Here is a 17211-nt window from a genome sequence, read left to right as displayed (position 1 = left end):
TCTCTCTCTCTCTCTCTCTGTCTCTCTCTTTCTTTCTTTCCTTTTTCTTTCTTTTTTCTTTTTTTTTAACCGAGTGTCTCTCTGTCACCCAGGCTGGAGTGCAGTGCTGCAGTCTTCGCTCACTGCAACCTCCACCTCCCAGATTCAGGTGATTCTCCTGCCTCATCCTCCCAAGTGACTGGGATTACAGGTGCATGCCACCACACTTGGCTAATTTTTGTAATTTTAGTAGAGATGGGGTTTTGCCATGTTGGCCACGCTGGCCTCGAACTCATGACCTCAAGTGATTCACCCATTTTGGCCTCCCAGAGTGTTGGGATTACAGGAGTGAGCCACCATGCCCAGCCTTGAACAGCATCTTTATGTCAAACAACACCAAAAATCATGAATCCAGGAGCATCTTTTCTCCTAGTTATGTCCTTCAAAAATATGTCAAATGCTACTTCAAGGCCTCCTAGCTCAAAAAGAAAGTGGAGGATGCAGGTAGATGGACTGTAAAGTTTGCAGTGAGTTTGGATTGTTTTGGCATCTTTCCATGCTCATTTAAATCGAGGAATGTCTCTGATTACTCCTTGATCTTTACCATCCTTAGCAGTGTAATGGAGAATACAAGAATAACTCTTTATTTTTCCAATGTGAACATTCCAATAAATACACTGAACTATTTTATTCCATGGCTGCTTAAAACCCTTCTGTGGCTCCCCAACTGCTTTCAAAATGAAGTGCAATCACCTTGGCATGACCCAATGCCTGCTTCAAGATGTGGTCCTTGCCCATTTCTCAAAGCCATAGCCTACTCTCTCCCACCCCATCCCGGCCCATCATACACAGTCACCCTCATTCCCAACTGCGGTAAAAGACCAGCACAGTTCCAAACATACTATTCTATAACACACCCCAAACCATTTCCTTCCTTTATTCATTCAGCAAATACATGATGTATAATACTGAATACTGGGCATTATTCGATGAATGGAGACAGCAGTGATTAGACAGAAATCACCTGGGGTTCTAAGGGAGCTTACCTTTTGGTGGGTTTACTTATTGAAGGTTTACTTATTCCAAAGAAAAAGGTAAAGCAATTAATTTGCCAGATAGTTCAGATAGAGGCCAGTTCTATGAGGAAAATAAAACCAGGCAGAATCTGATGATAGAATCTGAGTAGGGTAAGAACTGCGTTGGTCTAGGTGACCATGGATGAGCCTCTCTAAGAAGGCGACATTTAAGCTGAGTTCTGAGTTCTCAAGAAGGATCAGCCATGCTGAGGAAGGCGTGTTTCAGCCTAAAAGGGTAGCTGGTGCAAAGGCCCTGAAGAACTCCAAGAGTGGAGATTGGTATGGCTGGACAAGATAAGGCATTTGCATCTTATTCTAACTACAGGCAAGGGCAAGTCACAGGAGTGTTTCAAGAAGGAAAACAAATGACTGAGTGTGGATTCCTAAATACTAACAGTTCATCTGGGCTCTGTGTGGAAAACAGAAAACAGGACCTGGAGGAAGTGGGGAGTGTGGTCCAAAGAATCGTTCACAATTAATCTCTGCCCAAGAGATTTTCAATGCTAATCCTTACTGTCAGCAAATGTCACATCCTCCAAATGGCTAAATTTTAATTTGCATTAAGCAACTGACAAACAAAAGGATAGTATTAGATATTATCTCTACATAAAATTACCCATTTTTGAATAATATGTGGAGATTGGGCCTCATTTGTCCTGCTCTACAGAGTACGGCTTGGCAAACTTGGCACCAAGGTGGCCCTGGGGTGACCTGCTGCCTATTTTTTATGTCCCATGAGCTAAGAATGGTTTTAATGTTGTTAAAATAGCTTAAGGAAAAAAGATGATTTTCCAAACACATTAAAATTATCTGAAATTCAAATTCTGATATCTGTAAAGAAAGTTTTATTGAACACGGGCACCATTCCTTGACCTCTTGTCAGTGGCTGCTTTCATGATGCAAAGGCAGGGTTGCAACAGAGTTGCAGTAGTGGCAACAGAGACAAGATTTATTCTTCGATGCTTTACAGAAAAAGTTGGCTGACATACAGTACAACTGCATGCGTTTTTGGATTTTATCCTCACGCTCTTTGTGGAATACAGGCGTGTCTGTAAATCTCTGACGTTACCTGCTTCACCCACAGCCTATGTCACATTTTAGGGATGTGGTGCACCAACAGGAAGTGTCCGTGCAGTCAGTGAGCATGTCATTTCCTTGGCTCTCCCTTGAGCAGTGGGTGAGGCTCCTCTGGGGTGCGTGGGGTCGATCTCCACTGAGCCAATGTGAAGTGGTCATAGAATGAGCACCCCAATCCCAAGGCATCCCGGGATGGAAGGAGAGGGGCAGCTCCAAGCTTCCCATCCCCACCTCTAAACGTCTTTCATCCAGTTTCTGCCCTGCAGATTGGAGAATCCAGCTCACTCGTGTGTTTCCACGTTACCAAGCACCCACACTTGCAGCACACATGATTCATTACTTGGTTTGTTTAATCAATATTTATTCAGCACCCACGAGCTGCTGAATATAGAACAGCACTTCCTAGACTAGTGAGACTGACAAGAAAAGCAAAAGCGCTGTGTTTAAGGAGCTCATGCCCTTTTATGGATGAAAAAGCAAGTTGACTTAGAATGCTTCTGGTTAAAAAATACCAAGAATCAGAGACTTCATCTGGTATCTAGTACACTGGAAAGATTACTTTTCACCAAGGCAGTATTCTTACATTGTGACTGTAGATACTGAAAGTTTTTCTCTATTCACTCTGCTGTCCCAACCGCCAAATACCCTCATTTGCCTGGACCACACCTCCCCTCCAGGAAGTGGCTTTGTAACTGGTCCTCCTGCTTTTTCCTTTGCTCTGCTTTGATTCGTTCACACGCAGTACTCAATGGAAGCTGTTAGGAACACAAATTAGATAACGCCATGCCTCTGCCTAAAACTTCTCAGGGGCTTCTCACTGCCTTAAGAGTCACATCCAGCTCCTCCCATAATCCCTGTCATCTGGTTCCCCATGATCTCTGAGTTCTCATCTAGCCCGCTTTCCTCAGTCACTGCACAGACATCAAGCATTCTTTCTGTTCCTCCAGCTTGCCAGGCTCATCCCCTCTGTAGGGCCTTTACACTGTCTGTATAGCTGGTTTCTATTTTTCAGTCACAACTCAGTTTAAATGTCACCTCTACAAAGAAGCATCCCTGACTTCCGAGCTATGTTGCCCTCACAGCCAGTTACTTTATAACATTACCCCACCTGCTTCTCTTACTAACACTTAACACCACTGGGAAATATCTTGGTTTGCTTTTTCACTCCTCTGTCACTTGTTTCTCGTTGTTAGACGGTAGCCTCTAGCAGGACAGAGACGTCTTCTGTCTTGATCATTGAAAGATTTTCAGCAACTAAAGCAGAACTTGGCACAAAGCAGATGGAAAATAAATATTTATTTCATGAATTATCTTTCAGAAACATCTAGATTGCTATTTTATAACATAATGTTGATCCTTTGACTACCTTGAGGAACCAAATGCTATTCTGAAACAAAATCCTTGAGAATAAAGAGGCTGAAGTAGTTGACTTTGTTTGATGGTGAGGAAAATACTTCCCTCTTTGGTACAACTCAACTCAGCAGATCAACTTAAAAAACAGCACTAAGAACACGATTCCCTTTTAAAAGAGGCCCATTCCTTCTAATATAGTTCCTGGCTCCTAGCTGATATCAACAAAGCTTAGTTTTCTCCTTTTAACACTTTTTTTAAAGAGATGGAGTCTCGCTTTGTTACCCAGGCTGGAGTATAGTGGCAAGTCACTGCAGCCTCAAACTTGGCCTCTCAAAGTGCTGGGATTACAGGCATGAGCCACTGCACCCAGCCCTCTAACACTTTAGTGTACTTCTTCACTTGCTCATTCACTTCCTTTCTGTTACTAGGCAAGGGACAAATCAGTTCACATCTGTACTTCAAGTACCCAACACAATGTCTTGTTCATGGACATTCAATAGATTAACAAACATGAAATTAAAATAGTTTTCTTCCAGGTTAAGGGCCTGACACAGAAACACTTTCCTTTATTTTGGCACTCCAGGTAGAAGCTAGTCCTCCTGGTATGTGGGTTCTGGGACTAAGCAGCATGAACTTCTGCACTACATGTGTCCTGATGATTCACTAAAATAAGCAGTATCAATGTATTTATTAAACCATTAATTGCAAAAACTTATGCTGCTTCAATAATTGTATTTGCTACTTTTGTTCATCTTTCTTTTTCAAGCTGGTAGTAATCGAAACTTTAGAACAAAACAAAAAATAAAGAACTTAGTCACCAAAGTGTGTGACTCAGTAAAGTAGGCAAAGAAAGTAAGAAAAGAAAGCAAGTGCTAAGAAAAATGGTTTCAAGGACACACTGAATCATATTGTTAAATGATTCCGTTTAAGAAGAGGCTGATGCAAAAATAGCAGGAAAAAAGTTGAGAAAGTCAGAAATGAGTTTCTTCCTGAGCAAAAGATGTAGAAAGCCTGAGATGGGATCATTTCTGGGAAATACAAAACCATATTAAGAAAGTTCTGATGTCTGAAAGCTGGTGAGACTGTACACTGTGTAGGAAGACTGCGTATCAGCTATACTTCAATATTGTCCACACCAGTAAAACTCTATTTCGTCTTATTTTCATGGCCTACCTTTGGTGATCTAAGCTGTATATATCCAGGATACCAATATGAATAAGAAGCAGACCTTACACTTAAACAGTCACACTTTCAACACTGGCCAGTGTGATTTTCAAAGTCAAAAGATTGTAGTCTATGTCACATGACTACAATCACCCAAGAGTCTCGTTGTCTTCTCAAATTCCATCTTCATATCAGTAGGTCAGAATTGTGTCCCAGGGCACTCCAAGGCATTCTGCACTTTTCACTGGCTTACTATTAAAACTCAGAGAATCATGAATATCATGATATGCCAATGGCTTGTTCTTTTCATAGTATGTCTTCAGCAATGAAAAGCAAAGCAGATGGTATATGGGGACTTCTAGACTCAACCACAAGGGTCATTCTAGGAGAGGAAGCAGAAACACTTGAATATGTTTTAAATTTCAAATCAGTAAGGTCATGAGTTTTCTTTTTTTTTTTTTCTCTCTGAGACAAAGGTTAACATTTTATAAGAATCTCAAATTCTTTTAAATCTGTGGCTTTTGAGCCTGAAAAGCAGGCTTTTAAATGGCTCCTGGTGTTCATGTAAGAACATTGTAATTGCAATTTGAAAGTTAAGTAATAGTCTTTGTCGAATTAGATTCTTTCTATGTTATAATATTCCTCTCATTTACAAGCTAATGAAGTTAAGATTTGGAAAGGCTGTTGTTCAAGGAAATAGAGCAACTGGAAGGACAGAAATCTAACATAAGCACCTTGACTTTTACTATTAGTTTCTGTCTAAACAGCATGCTTTTGGCCAGATGCTTCTTAGAAAAAGAAGGCACACAAGTTGGGGGAAATATTAACTTCCTGAATCCCACAGTGAGTGATGCCATTAGAAAATAAGTACTGTACTGAAACAGTTCTAGTTGCTTATTTCATTTCAGTAAGAATGTGTGTGGAGACCCTGGTCTGTGTTTGATTGTGCTAAGAATGTATATCCACACGAGACGTGGATACAAATGTTCATAGACGCATTACTCATAATAGCCCCAAAATGCAAATAACCCAAATAATCCATCAACTGATGAATAAACATAAAATGGAATGTTATTATCATTCAGTCATAAAAAGGAATGAAATGTTGATACATGCTACAATTTAGATCAACCTTGAATACATTGTATTAAGTGAAAGAAGCCAGTCACAAAAGACCACATAGTCCACATATATGAAATGTTCAAAATAGGCAAATCCATAGAGACAGAAAGGAGATTAGTGGTTGCCATGGGCTGGGGAGATGGGAAAATGAGAAGTTAATGCAAGTGGATATGGGGTTTCTTTTGGGCATGATGAAAATGTTCTGTAATTAAATCGTGGTAATGGTTGCACAACTCTGTGAATATACCAAAAACCACTTAATTCTATACTTTTAAAGGATAAATGTTATGACATATCAATTACATTTCAATTAGATGGTTTTTTTTTTTTTTAAGCCGTTCTATGTATTAGGGTAGAGGTAGTGCATGTGATCACAGGAAGGATACAAAAGAATCATGAAAACATATATCTGGATACAAGCACTTTATTCTTTAAAGGAATGAATGGAACATAGCAAAGGAGTAATAAGGAACATAGCAACAGTTATTTTACAGTTGTTATATTTTACTCCCAAAGCAGAAGTAATGTGGCTTGCTTATAAACAATAAAACAGACAGGTAAAATGACTGGCTGAATTCATCAGCAGCATAACTTTTGGGCCTAAAGGTAAGCCGCAGACTTCATGTGTGCTACGGAGAGTAAATAATAGCATTTAGGGAAGAGAAATGTGTGTTGGATGAATTAGAAAGCTTTTCAAAAGGAACTGGCACCTATACAAAACCTGAGATTTTGAGAGAATGAGGAAAGAAAAAGACTTTTGAAGAGGCAGAGGAGCATAGGCAAAGGCCCTGTACAGGAATGAGGCTGGTCCTGAAGGACAAATGCGGGCAGCCAGGTGGGATGGAGCCGGTGAGAGATGGCAGTGCTGGGCCGCTCTTCAGTCCATTTCTGTTCCCTAGACCAAGTCTGCAGGCCTCGCAGCAGGCAGCCCTCTTCACTGGGCTTTCTTGGATGGTAAACTCAGACCATGGACCTCAGAGTCTTTGCCAGGGGGAGGTCCTGCTGCAGTAGGTGTCTTTATATTGTTGGAGCAACTCGTTTCTATTAATGCTCACGTCTTCCCATATGTAGAATGTTTGGTCCTCACCTCTTTAGAGGAGATGAGACACATTTTGGAGCCTGGAAAATAAGTCACAAAAAAGAAGTGAAATGACTAGTTTGTCAATCCAAGAGTAAAACACCTTGAACTTCTTCCAGCCTTCTATCACTACTATATACCAAAATACTATGACACTGCGTCCTCTTGCTTAACTTGGCTGGAATGACGACTATCCAGTAATAGACAACTGTTCATTATTTGTGTATTTGCCATACAGTTTAACCCCAGCAAAACAAGAAAGGCCTTCCCTTTAAAGCACAAGTCAGGTACTAAAGTAATATTCTCATGTATTTAAACAACAAGTAAGATAAAATCACAATACTCTTCTGAATGTGGTAAAAGACGTTTTTCAAGCAACTAATGCAATCTAAGGACATTCTCTAATAGAATAAAAGGCAATCTCAGTGTCTGAAAAATTTAGGTTAAAATCACTTTTAAACACATGCTGAGGGTCATTAATCATGAAATTTTAGTTAATGGTCCTTGTGGTGAGGCTTATAACTCCCCAAGCTTAGGCTGATTGATTACTTTAAACACCATCATTTTGTCCTCCTTTTTGAACAGGTAGAAGCTACAATACTGTCAGAGGAAGCTTTTCTCAGCCCCAAGATAGGATAAGCAGCCCTTTTTTAGACTTTTCCAGTGACCTTTGGCCAACTGAGCGATGGTCCTGATGTACTTGGAATGAAGTCTTCTGTAGCCAGTGTAGCCAGCAGATTGGTGGCTGTTACAAAACCCCCAAGACCATACACTGCAGGCTACAAGGAACCAGAAAGCGACAGGGCTGCAAGGGAGGATGTCTGAATCTCATGGACCTGAAACTATAAACACAGGCCTGCATGCATCATTTCAGGACAGTTTTTATTTCCAAATGCCTGATCTCTGGACAGCAGATAGGCTCCTTATGAAATTCTACCACCAAAGGAGAAGCTCCGCTGAGTTCCACTGCAGTTTCAGATCCGTTTTATGCTATTGAGCTACACTAATTGTTGACCAGAGTTTTATAAAAGAGAACAGGAAGTCTCTTGTGGTCAAGACAATTTGTAGTGGTCTGAAAGCATCTGATTCTCAGAAAAGAAAAAATTCTTTGTAACCATATTAAAACCCTTACTAAATATGATTGTTTATAGTTTTCTTCTTATTTGATCAATTCATTTTTGCTTCAGTGGAGACGCATTAAAGAGATCTAAAATGAGAAGTGCCACAGTGTTTAAAGTGGAAACTTGTGGAGTCCTTGCACTTTTTTTTTTTTAGATGGAGTTTCGCTCTTGCTGCCCAGGCTGGAGTACAGTGGCGCCGTCTCGGCTCACCGCAACCTCTACCTCCCGGGTTCAAGCGATTCTCCTGCCTCAGCCTCTCGAGTAGCTGGGATTGCAGGCGTGTGCCACCATGCGCAGCTAATTTTTTTTTTAGTAGAGACGGGGTTTCTCCATGTTGGTCAGGCTGATCTCGAACTCCCGACCTCAGGTGATCCACCTGCCTCAGCCTCCCAAAGTGCTGGGATTATAAGCATGAGCCACTGCGCCTGGCTGTCCTTACACTTTTTCAGACAACTACTCCAGTATTATTATAAAATACAACTAAAATCAAGAGCACATTATGGGCATGCATTATACATGCATTCCCTTTCCTATACCTTGTGTAACCTGCACAAGACATTAGATGTGCAATAACTGCACATATTGTAAAATAATGTTTTAGATTTACCACATGGTTCCAAGAGCATGATTCAGCCCGTTGTCTTATTTAGTAAAAAGTCAACATCATTTTATAACAAGAGTTATCCAGGCATTGTACATATGATTAAGCAATTTTTGTAACCCGACCTGAATGAATTCGCAGTCTCATAAATTGGATGTGAACAATCCTTTAGTATTTGGGGACCTATCTAACTATAGGACATTACTAATCTAGTAGCCATGTGATTACTGCTAGGGGGAACCCAAGCCTACATTCCAGAAACTTACCAATAAAACAAACAAATAAACAAAAAGCTTCTTAAATCAGCTAAGTGTTCATGTTATTATTATGATTTATTGAAACGGAGTTTTGCTGTTGATTCCTTGGCTGTAGTGCACGATCTTGGCTCATTGCTACCTCCGCCTCCCAGGTTCGAGTGATTCTCCTGACTCAGACTCCCAAGTAGCTGGGATTACAGGGGCCCACCACCACACCCAGCTATTTTGCGTGTGTGTGTGTGTGTGTGTATGTGTATGTATGTGTATGTGTGTATATATATATTTATAGAGATGGTGTTTTGCCATGTTGGCCAGGCTGGTCTGGAACTCTTGACCTCAGTTGATCTGCCCACCTCAGCCTCCCAAAGGGCTGGGATGACAGGCGTGAGCCACTGTGCCCGGCCCACTGTATTTTATTATGTCACAGAGCAGTGATCATAGTGGGACAGTGAGTTTACTACATAGATGGAACAGGGAGTGGATTTGTCACATGCAAAGTATGATAAAGCCAATTCAGATCTTATTATTTATGTTTTACTTAATTATAAGCTTAATTTTGAGCCATGTTACTCTACTCTCCATCAGACAAAGTATTTTTTAAAAAGTCAAGAAAGCAATGGAGACTCTAGTGGAAAATGAAAAAGAGGACTATCTTGCATTTTTGTATAAAAAATTATTAATAATGGCCATAATATAGAATTTTTTTGAATTAGAGAGAAAAATGTCTAATGTTCCCAGTATATTATAATATGTAATATTCCCTAGAAACCAAGCAAGTAACACCATGTATCTGTAAATTATCCATCCAAATAGGAAACAAAGGCATCTCAGATAATTTAAACTCAGCAATAATCCCCAAAGCTCAATTTAGGCATGGTTCTTAATATTCTACTCCAAAACTTCAATATAGTTTATTTACTGTTTATCTTCTAACAGAGTGAACAGCATAAAATAAGCAACTTGAAGAAAGGAACTCTAAAGGAATTAAAAATGTCAAATGTAGGCCAGGCGCAGTGGCTCATGCCTGTAATCCCAGCATTTTGGGAAGCTGAGACAGGCAGATCCCTTGAGTCCAGGAGCTGGAGAGCATTCTGGGCAACATGGTGAGACCCAATCTCTACAAACAAAAAACAAAAAAGTGAAAATTAGCCAGGCATAGTGGTGCGCACCTGTAGTCTCAGCTACTGGGGAGCGCGATCACTTGAGCCCCGGATGTCGAGGCTGCAGTGAGCTGTGATTGTACCACTGCACTGCAACCTGGCCAACAGAATGAGATCCTGTCTCAACAGCAACAAAAACAACAAAGTAAAATGTAAATGTAATTAATAAGATCCACATTGACTCTATCTTACTTTTCATGCCAAGCAACTGCTCCCTGTTCCATCTGTGGCACTATGCTTGCTCCCTGCACCTATGTCTGGTTTGAACTGGTAGCCACAGCTCTTCTGAGCTCTGTTCATACAGCTACAGTCAAATCCTGGAGCAAGTGCAGTGGCCTAGGGAGCTCAGTCCGCAGCTGTGCTTTAGGGCGAGCATTCGTTTTCACCAGTGATGTATCTAGATCCTAGTTTTCTCATTATTTTTCATCTTCTGATCTTGTTAAATCTACATGACGTTCTTCCTTTTTCATAGGATACAAACCCTGTGCTTCCCGACATGCATGTGCACATGCACACAAACTCACACCAACACATCACACCCGTTCACACGTGTACAGACGCATGCACACTCCACACACATTCACACCACACATACACACACACCACACATACACACACACCACACACACTGACCCATCACCCCCATTCACATGTGTACACACATACACATGCAGACACACTCTACACAGATTCACATACCACACACACCACACACATTCACACCACACATACACACCACACACTCATACCGCACATACACACCACACATACACACACTCACCACACTCTACAACACACTCTACACACATACCACAACACTCACCACACACATTCACACCACACATACACACTCATACTGACACATCACCCCCATTCACACGTGTACACACATACACATGCATACTTCACATTCACATACCACACACTTTCACACCACAAATACACACACACCACACATACACACCACACACACTGACACATCACACCCATTCTTACGTGTACAGACACACACATGCAGACACACTCCACACACATTCACATACCACACACCACACACATTCACACCACACATACAGACACACCACACACACACCACACATACACACACTCACCACACAACACACTCTGCACACACACAACACTCACCACACACATTCACACCACACACACACATCACCCCCATTCACATGTGTACACACATACACATGCAGACACACCTCAGATTCACATACCACACATACAGACACACCACACACACTCATACCACACACACACTGACACATCACACCAATTCACATAATACACATGCAGACACACTCCACACACATTCACATACCACATATACCACACACATTCACATCACACATACACACACACCACACACACTCTGACACATCACACCTATTCACATGTATACAGACACACATATGCACACACTCTACACACATTCACATACCACACACACCACACACATTCACACCACACATACACACTGACACATCACACCAATTCACATGTGTATACACACACGCATGCAGACACACTCCACACGCCTTCACATACCGCACACACCACACACATTCACACCACACACACATCACACCCATTCACATGTGTACACACATACACATGCAGACACACTCCACACACATTCACATACCACACACACCACACACATTCACATCACACACACTTATACCACACATACACCCAACATACAAACATACCACACATAAACACACCACACATATACATGCCACACATACATCACCACACATACACACACTCCCCACACACACACACCACACACAGCACACATACACCACACAGACCACACATACACTCACCATGCACACACCATGCATATACACACCACACATACACTCACCACACACACACACAAAGTACACACACCACACACACACACACACCACACACTCATACCACACACACACCACACACACACACACTCGCCACACACTCTCACACTACACATGCACATATACCACACACTGCCCCACACACCATCTCCAGCCTGGGCGACAGAGCAAGACTCCGTCTCAAAAAAAAAAAAGATTCCAATAGAAATAAGCTAAATTGGAAACATACAGATGCCTAAATTTTTGTTTTCTGCAAAGGCAGAAACAGCTTAAAACTGTGAGCTGCACTAAAAACAGTCACTGTTGTAAAAATACTAGTACTGGTAATCAAATAACTGTCTGCATCTTCTCTCCTAGAGATTAAATTGGGAAGAACTACAGAAGTACCTCTGTCCTCTGTTAACTTTAAATAACTTTAAATACTAAGATCTAAAAGACTTCCCTTTTGTGTTTTCAGTGTGCTGGTCTGCTCAACACTTCTAAGCTGGAAGACTTAATTTCTTTTCACTGTTCGTTTCAGGCAGCCACAGTTTCCTGGGATATCCGCACATTGTACTCAACAGTACCTGAAGATGCAGCGCACAAGGCAGAAAATTTACTGGTGAAGGAGGTAAATGTGGTGCTTCCAGTGCTTTATTTATAAGGCTTTTGCTTTTTCCCAGGGGATTCTCAATGCAATTTACTATTATTATCTTCCTCTCATTTTCAATAGATAATTCCAAATATTCTAACTAGTGGATGTCTTTTGTGTGTGTGTGGGCGGGGGGGAGGTTCTCATTCTGTCACCCAGGCTCGGAGTGTGGTGGCACCACCTCTGCTCACAGCAGCCTCCACCTCCCGGGTTCAAGCAATTCTTGTGCCTCAGCCTCTGCAGTAGCTGGGACTACAGGCACACGCCATCATGCCTGGCTAGTTTTTGTATTTTCAGTAGAGACAGGGTTTCACCGTGTTGGCCAGGCTGCTCTCGAACTCTTGACCTCAAGTGATCCACCCACCTCAGCTTCCTGAAGTGCTGGGATTATAGGCATGAGCCACCACGCCTGGCCCTAGTGGATGTCTTTCAATCTTCAGTACTTATTAGATGACTCTCCATCTTCCTCTTAATCATTTCACATTATCTGGTGACTGTTCAAGTTTTAGATTTTCTTTTTGTTTGTTTTTAATTAACTTAAAACCCCCAAGTTGAGAAAGATGTTAAGTATTCCCAATACAAAGATTTGATTTAATTTTATTTATGTGGATTGAGTTTTAGGAGCAACCATACTACATGAAAATTTTGGATAATGGAGTTCTTATTTGAAGATGTGTCTCTTTTTAGTACTAACTATGGAAATAGTTAACAGTAAAACCCTGTAGACAGCTTGAAGGGACTATATTAGGCCATTATTGCATTGCTATAAAGAAATACCTGATACTGGGTAATTTATAAAGAAAAGAGGTTTAATTTGCTCACGTTTCTGCAGGCTGTCCAGGAAGCATGGTGCTGGCATCTGCTTGGTTTCTAGGGAGGCCTCAGGAAGCTTACTGTCATGGTTGAAGGCAAAGGGGGAGTAGGCATGTCATGGAGTGAAAGCCTGGAGCGGTCGGTGCCACACACTTATTTTTTTATTTCTATTTATTTATTTATTTAGTTTTTTGAGACAGAGTCTTGGTTTGTCGCCCAGGCTGGAGCACAGTGTTATGATCTCAGCTCACTGCAACTCCCGCCTCCCGGATTCAAGCGATTCTCCTGCCTCACCCTCCTGAGTAGCTGGGATTACAGGAGCCCACCACCATGCCTGGCTAATTTTTTTTTTTTGACGGAGTCTCGCTCTGTCGCCCAGGCTGGAGTGCAGTGGCACGATCTCAGCTCACTGCAAGCTCCGCCTCCCAGGTTCATGCCATTCTCCCTCCTCAGCCTCCCAAGTAGCTGGGACTACAGGCACACATCACTACGCCTGGCTAATTTTTTTTTTTTTTTTTTTGTAATTTTAGTAGAGACAGGGTTTCACTATGTTAGCCAGGATAGTTTCTATCTCCTGACCTCATGATCCGCCCGCCTTGGCCTCCCAAAATGTTGGGATTACAGGCATGAGCTACCACACCCGGCCACGCCCGGCTAACTTTTGTATTTTTAGTAGAGATGGGGTTTCACCATGTTGGCTAAGCTGGTTTCAAACTCCTGACCTCAAGTGATCTGCCCGCCTCGGCCTCCCAAAGTTCTAGGATTAAAGGCGTGAGCCACTGTGCCCGGCCAAATGGCCAGATCTCATGTGAACTCAGAGCTAGGGCTCATGTATCACCAAGGGTATAGCACAAGCCTTTCATGAGGGATCCACCCCCATGATGCAAATGCCTCCCACCAGGCCACACCTTCAACATTGGAGATTACATTTCAACATGAGATTTGGAAGGGAACACATAGCCTGATGGAACATCTCTGGGTATAGCATTGACTTGCATTTTATTGGTGTATAAGAGGCCTACAAAACGGCTTCTTTTTCTTCTAACCAGACTCCAGGCGACTTTAGAGCAGGAATTGAGCCAGTGCATAGCAGCTACTTAGCAGATGTTTACTGAATAAATAAACGATGCTTATCCTTTCCTTATAGAAAATATGGTGATAAAATTTAGCCCAGCACAGGTCAAACTGAAAGTAGTGGAATCTAAGTTCAGTCTTGAACCCTGAGAAAGCGGTATGTGCCAACGAGGAATTCATTAAAGCTGCATACAATAGCAATATCTTTTCTCGGCTCTTAACACATTTATGTTATATAAGCTAGCCTTATTAGTGTACATATTAATATTAATATGACTGTACATTTTTCTGTTGTACTGTGCAGTTCAGATCATTGTTTTATCGGTCTTTTTTTCCCAATTCCATTATTTTATATGTATTTCCCAAAGTTCACATTGCATTACAATACCTTTTAAGGAGACAGAAAAAAGAAAAAATGCAGACTCAGATAACATCAGGATATCTGAGAATACTGTTTTCCCATTTACTGATAAAAATAGTGTGTGATATCAGTACGATAATATTTTGTTTAGAGTTGCCTTAGAGAAAGTCTTAGCATACGGTAGGGTGTCACTATTCTTAAAAAAAAGCTGGCACATAATTTTTATACCAATTAGACTTATTGAAACCTGCAATAAATATGTGTTAACTTAGGCAGGATTTGACATTTTTATGACACTGACTTCCTAATAGGGAACTTTAACCAGGTCTTGTGCGTTCTTCAGAAATACATTGCATTTTCTTCATAAAGATCTTTAACTTTGTTGTAAAATTTATTCTAAGGTCCTTATAATTTTGTCATAAATGTGAGTGGAATTTTAAAACTCCATTTATTTTTCTTACTGTTAATTACTTAATGAATTACTTCTTACTGTGAATTACTGATATTTTAAAAAATCTGTTGATGTCCTCATATAAATAACTAGCTCTTACCCTAATAGTTCGTATTTAATTTCTAAGGTGTATAGGCGTAAGCAATTAAAATTTTCGTCTTTTCAAATAAGTATACTGTTTCTTTGACTTTTATCTTACTCTATTATTTTATATCCCTAAAACAATATTGAATAATAATGCTAATACCAGGCAGTATGTCTCATTCTTGAATTTAGGGGGAGAGCTTAGTATCTTTCACCCTTTATCAAAGACGGTGTTTTATGTTCGTTTCTGGCGTTTCTTTGTTGTGTTTTAAAAGGTGTCTTTCTATGAAATTTTAGTGTGTTTATAAAGACTGGCTGCCCTGTTATCACAAGCATATGCATCCTATTAATACAACAGCTTTTCTGTTTTAGTTAGCATTGTAATAAAATCAATGAGCTGTTGTCCTATGGATCCCTACTTGTATTTCTGGTATAACTTTCTACTTCAAGTTGTATTATTACCTTAATACCGTGTTGCCTTCTAATTGTTTTTACTTTATTTCAAATTTTGGAGTTGATATTATGAGTGAAATTTGGCTCTAGTTTTCTTTTTTCCTTTGGTATTAGAGAGATGCTAGCTTTAAAAAATAAATTGGGGCACTCTACATCTTTTTCTGTGTTCTGGAATGAACAAATAAACAAGTGAAACAAAAAATATCTAGAACAAATTTAAGGGCATAATATTATTTAAGAAATAGTAAAGATGGCACTTCAAAGTCTCTGGGGAAGAGTGGACAATTCAACAAACACTACTCAACTATCCATTTTGGAAGAAAATAAAGTTGTGTCCGTATCTCATATTACATACAAAAATAAATTCCAGATGAATAAAATAATCTAAGTTTTAAAAGCAAAGGTTATAGGCCGGGTGCGGTGGCTCACGCCTATAATCCCAGCACTTTGGGAGGCCAAGGCAGGTGAATCACGAGGTCGGAAGATTGAGACCATCTGGCTAACACGGTGAAACCCCATCTCTACTAAAAATACAAAAAACAACCCAAAACTTAGCCAGATTTGGTGGCGGGTGCCTGTAGTCCCAACTACTTGGCAGGGGGAGGCCAGAGAATAGTGTGAACCCGGGAGGCGGAGCTTGCAGTAAGCTGAAATCATGCCACTGCACTCCAGCCTGGGCGACAGAGCCAGACACCGTCTCAAATAAATAAATAAATAAATAAACAAAATAAAAATAAAGGTTATAAAAATGCAGGAAAACATTTTTAAGTGGGAAGTTAGGGGAAACTGACAGATTTAACCAAATAAAACATTTAAATTTGTATATGATGAATGTACGGTACCATAAACAGAGTCAAAAGAAAATATTTAATCAGAGAAATCATTTGTAACTCATTATATCTTTTGCTGAACACACTCACTCACACACACTCACATGTAAATATATACATTCCTAGTATTCAAAATCCTGCAAATTAATTTAAAAAAAGATAACCCTAGGAAATATGAGCAAAAGAGATGGGCAGTCTGTTTAAAAGAAGAAATGCAGTTGGCTAAGAAGCATACAAGATTGCTCAGCCTCACTAGTAGTCACGGAAATAGCCATTAAAAGAACAATTTTAGGGAAGAAAAATTTTAAGACAAACACCATTTAGCAATGATAACAATACAATGAAAGAAACATTGTCACATCATGTTTGAAACACTCACATCTGTAACTTTTCAAATGTAATTCACAAGTATTTTTAAAGCAGCATATATCAACATACAAACGCATAGTATGAAAACACCCTTGGGAATAAAGACCTAATTAACAGACATGTATGCTGCATTGGAAATTTTGAATTATCAATTAATAAGGGTGCGGCTAAGATTTTTTTCACATTTATATTTTGTAATAACATAAAACAAATAAAAAATTATATCTATTTAAATAGCTTAGTTTTGACACCCATGTTTTTTTTTTTTTTTTTTTTT

General features: G+C 40.3%; 1 protein-coding gene across 1 annotated transcript in view; it reads left to right on the top strand.

Annotated features, from left to right (window-relative positions):
* The window catches only part of DOCK10 (dedicator of cytokinesis 10), a 185896-nt gene that overhangs the window by 17552 nt on the left and 151133 nt on the right, over positions 1 to 17211 (top strand). The window contains exon 3 of the mRNA XM_011952036.1: positions 12389 to 12478. Within this exon, the coding sequence (XP_011807426.1) occupies positions 12389 to 12478 (90 nt within the window). The remainder of the gene's footprint in view (positions 1 to 12388; positions 12479 to 17211) is intronic.

This window comes from Colobus angolensis, unplaced genomic scaffold (genome assembly GCF_000951035.1).
Source record: "Colobus angolensis palliatus isolate OR3802 unplaced genomic scaffold, Cang.pa_1.0 Scaffold33, whole genome shotgun sequence".
In the NCBI taxonomy this organism is placed as follows: Eukaryota; Metazoa; Chordata; class Mammalia; order Primates; family Cercopithecidae; genus Colobus; species Colobus angolensis.
This window is presented reverse-complemented; position numbering and strand designations above follow the sequence as displayed.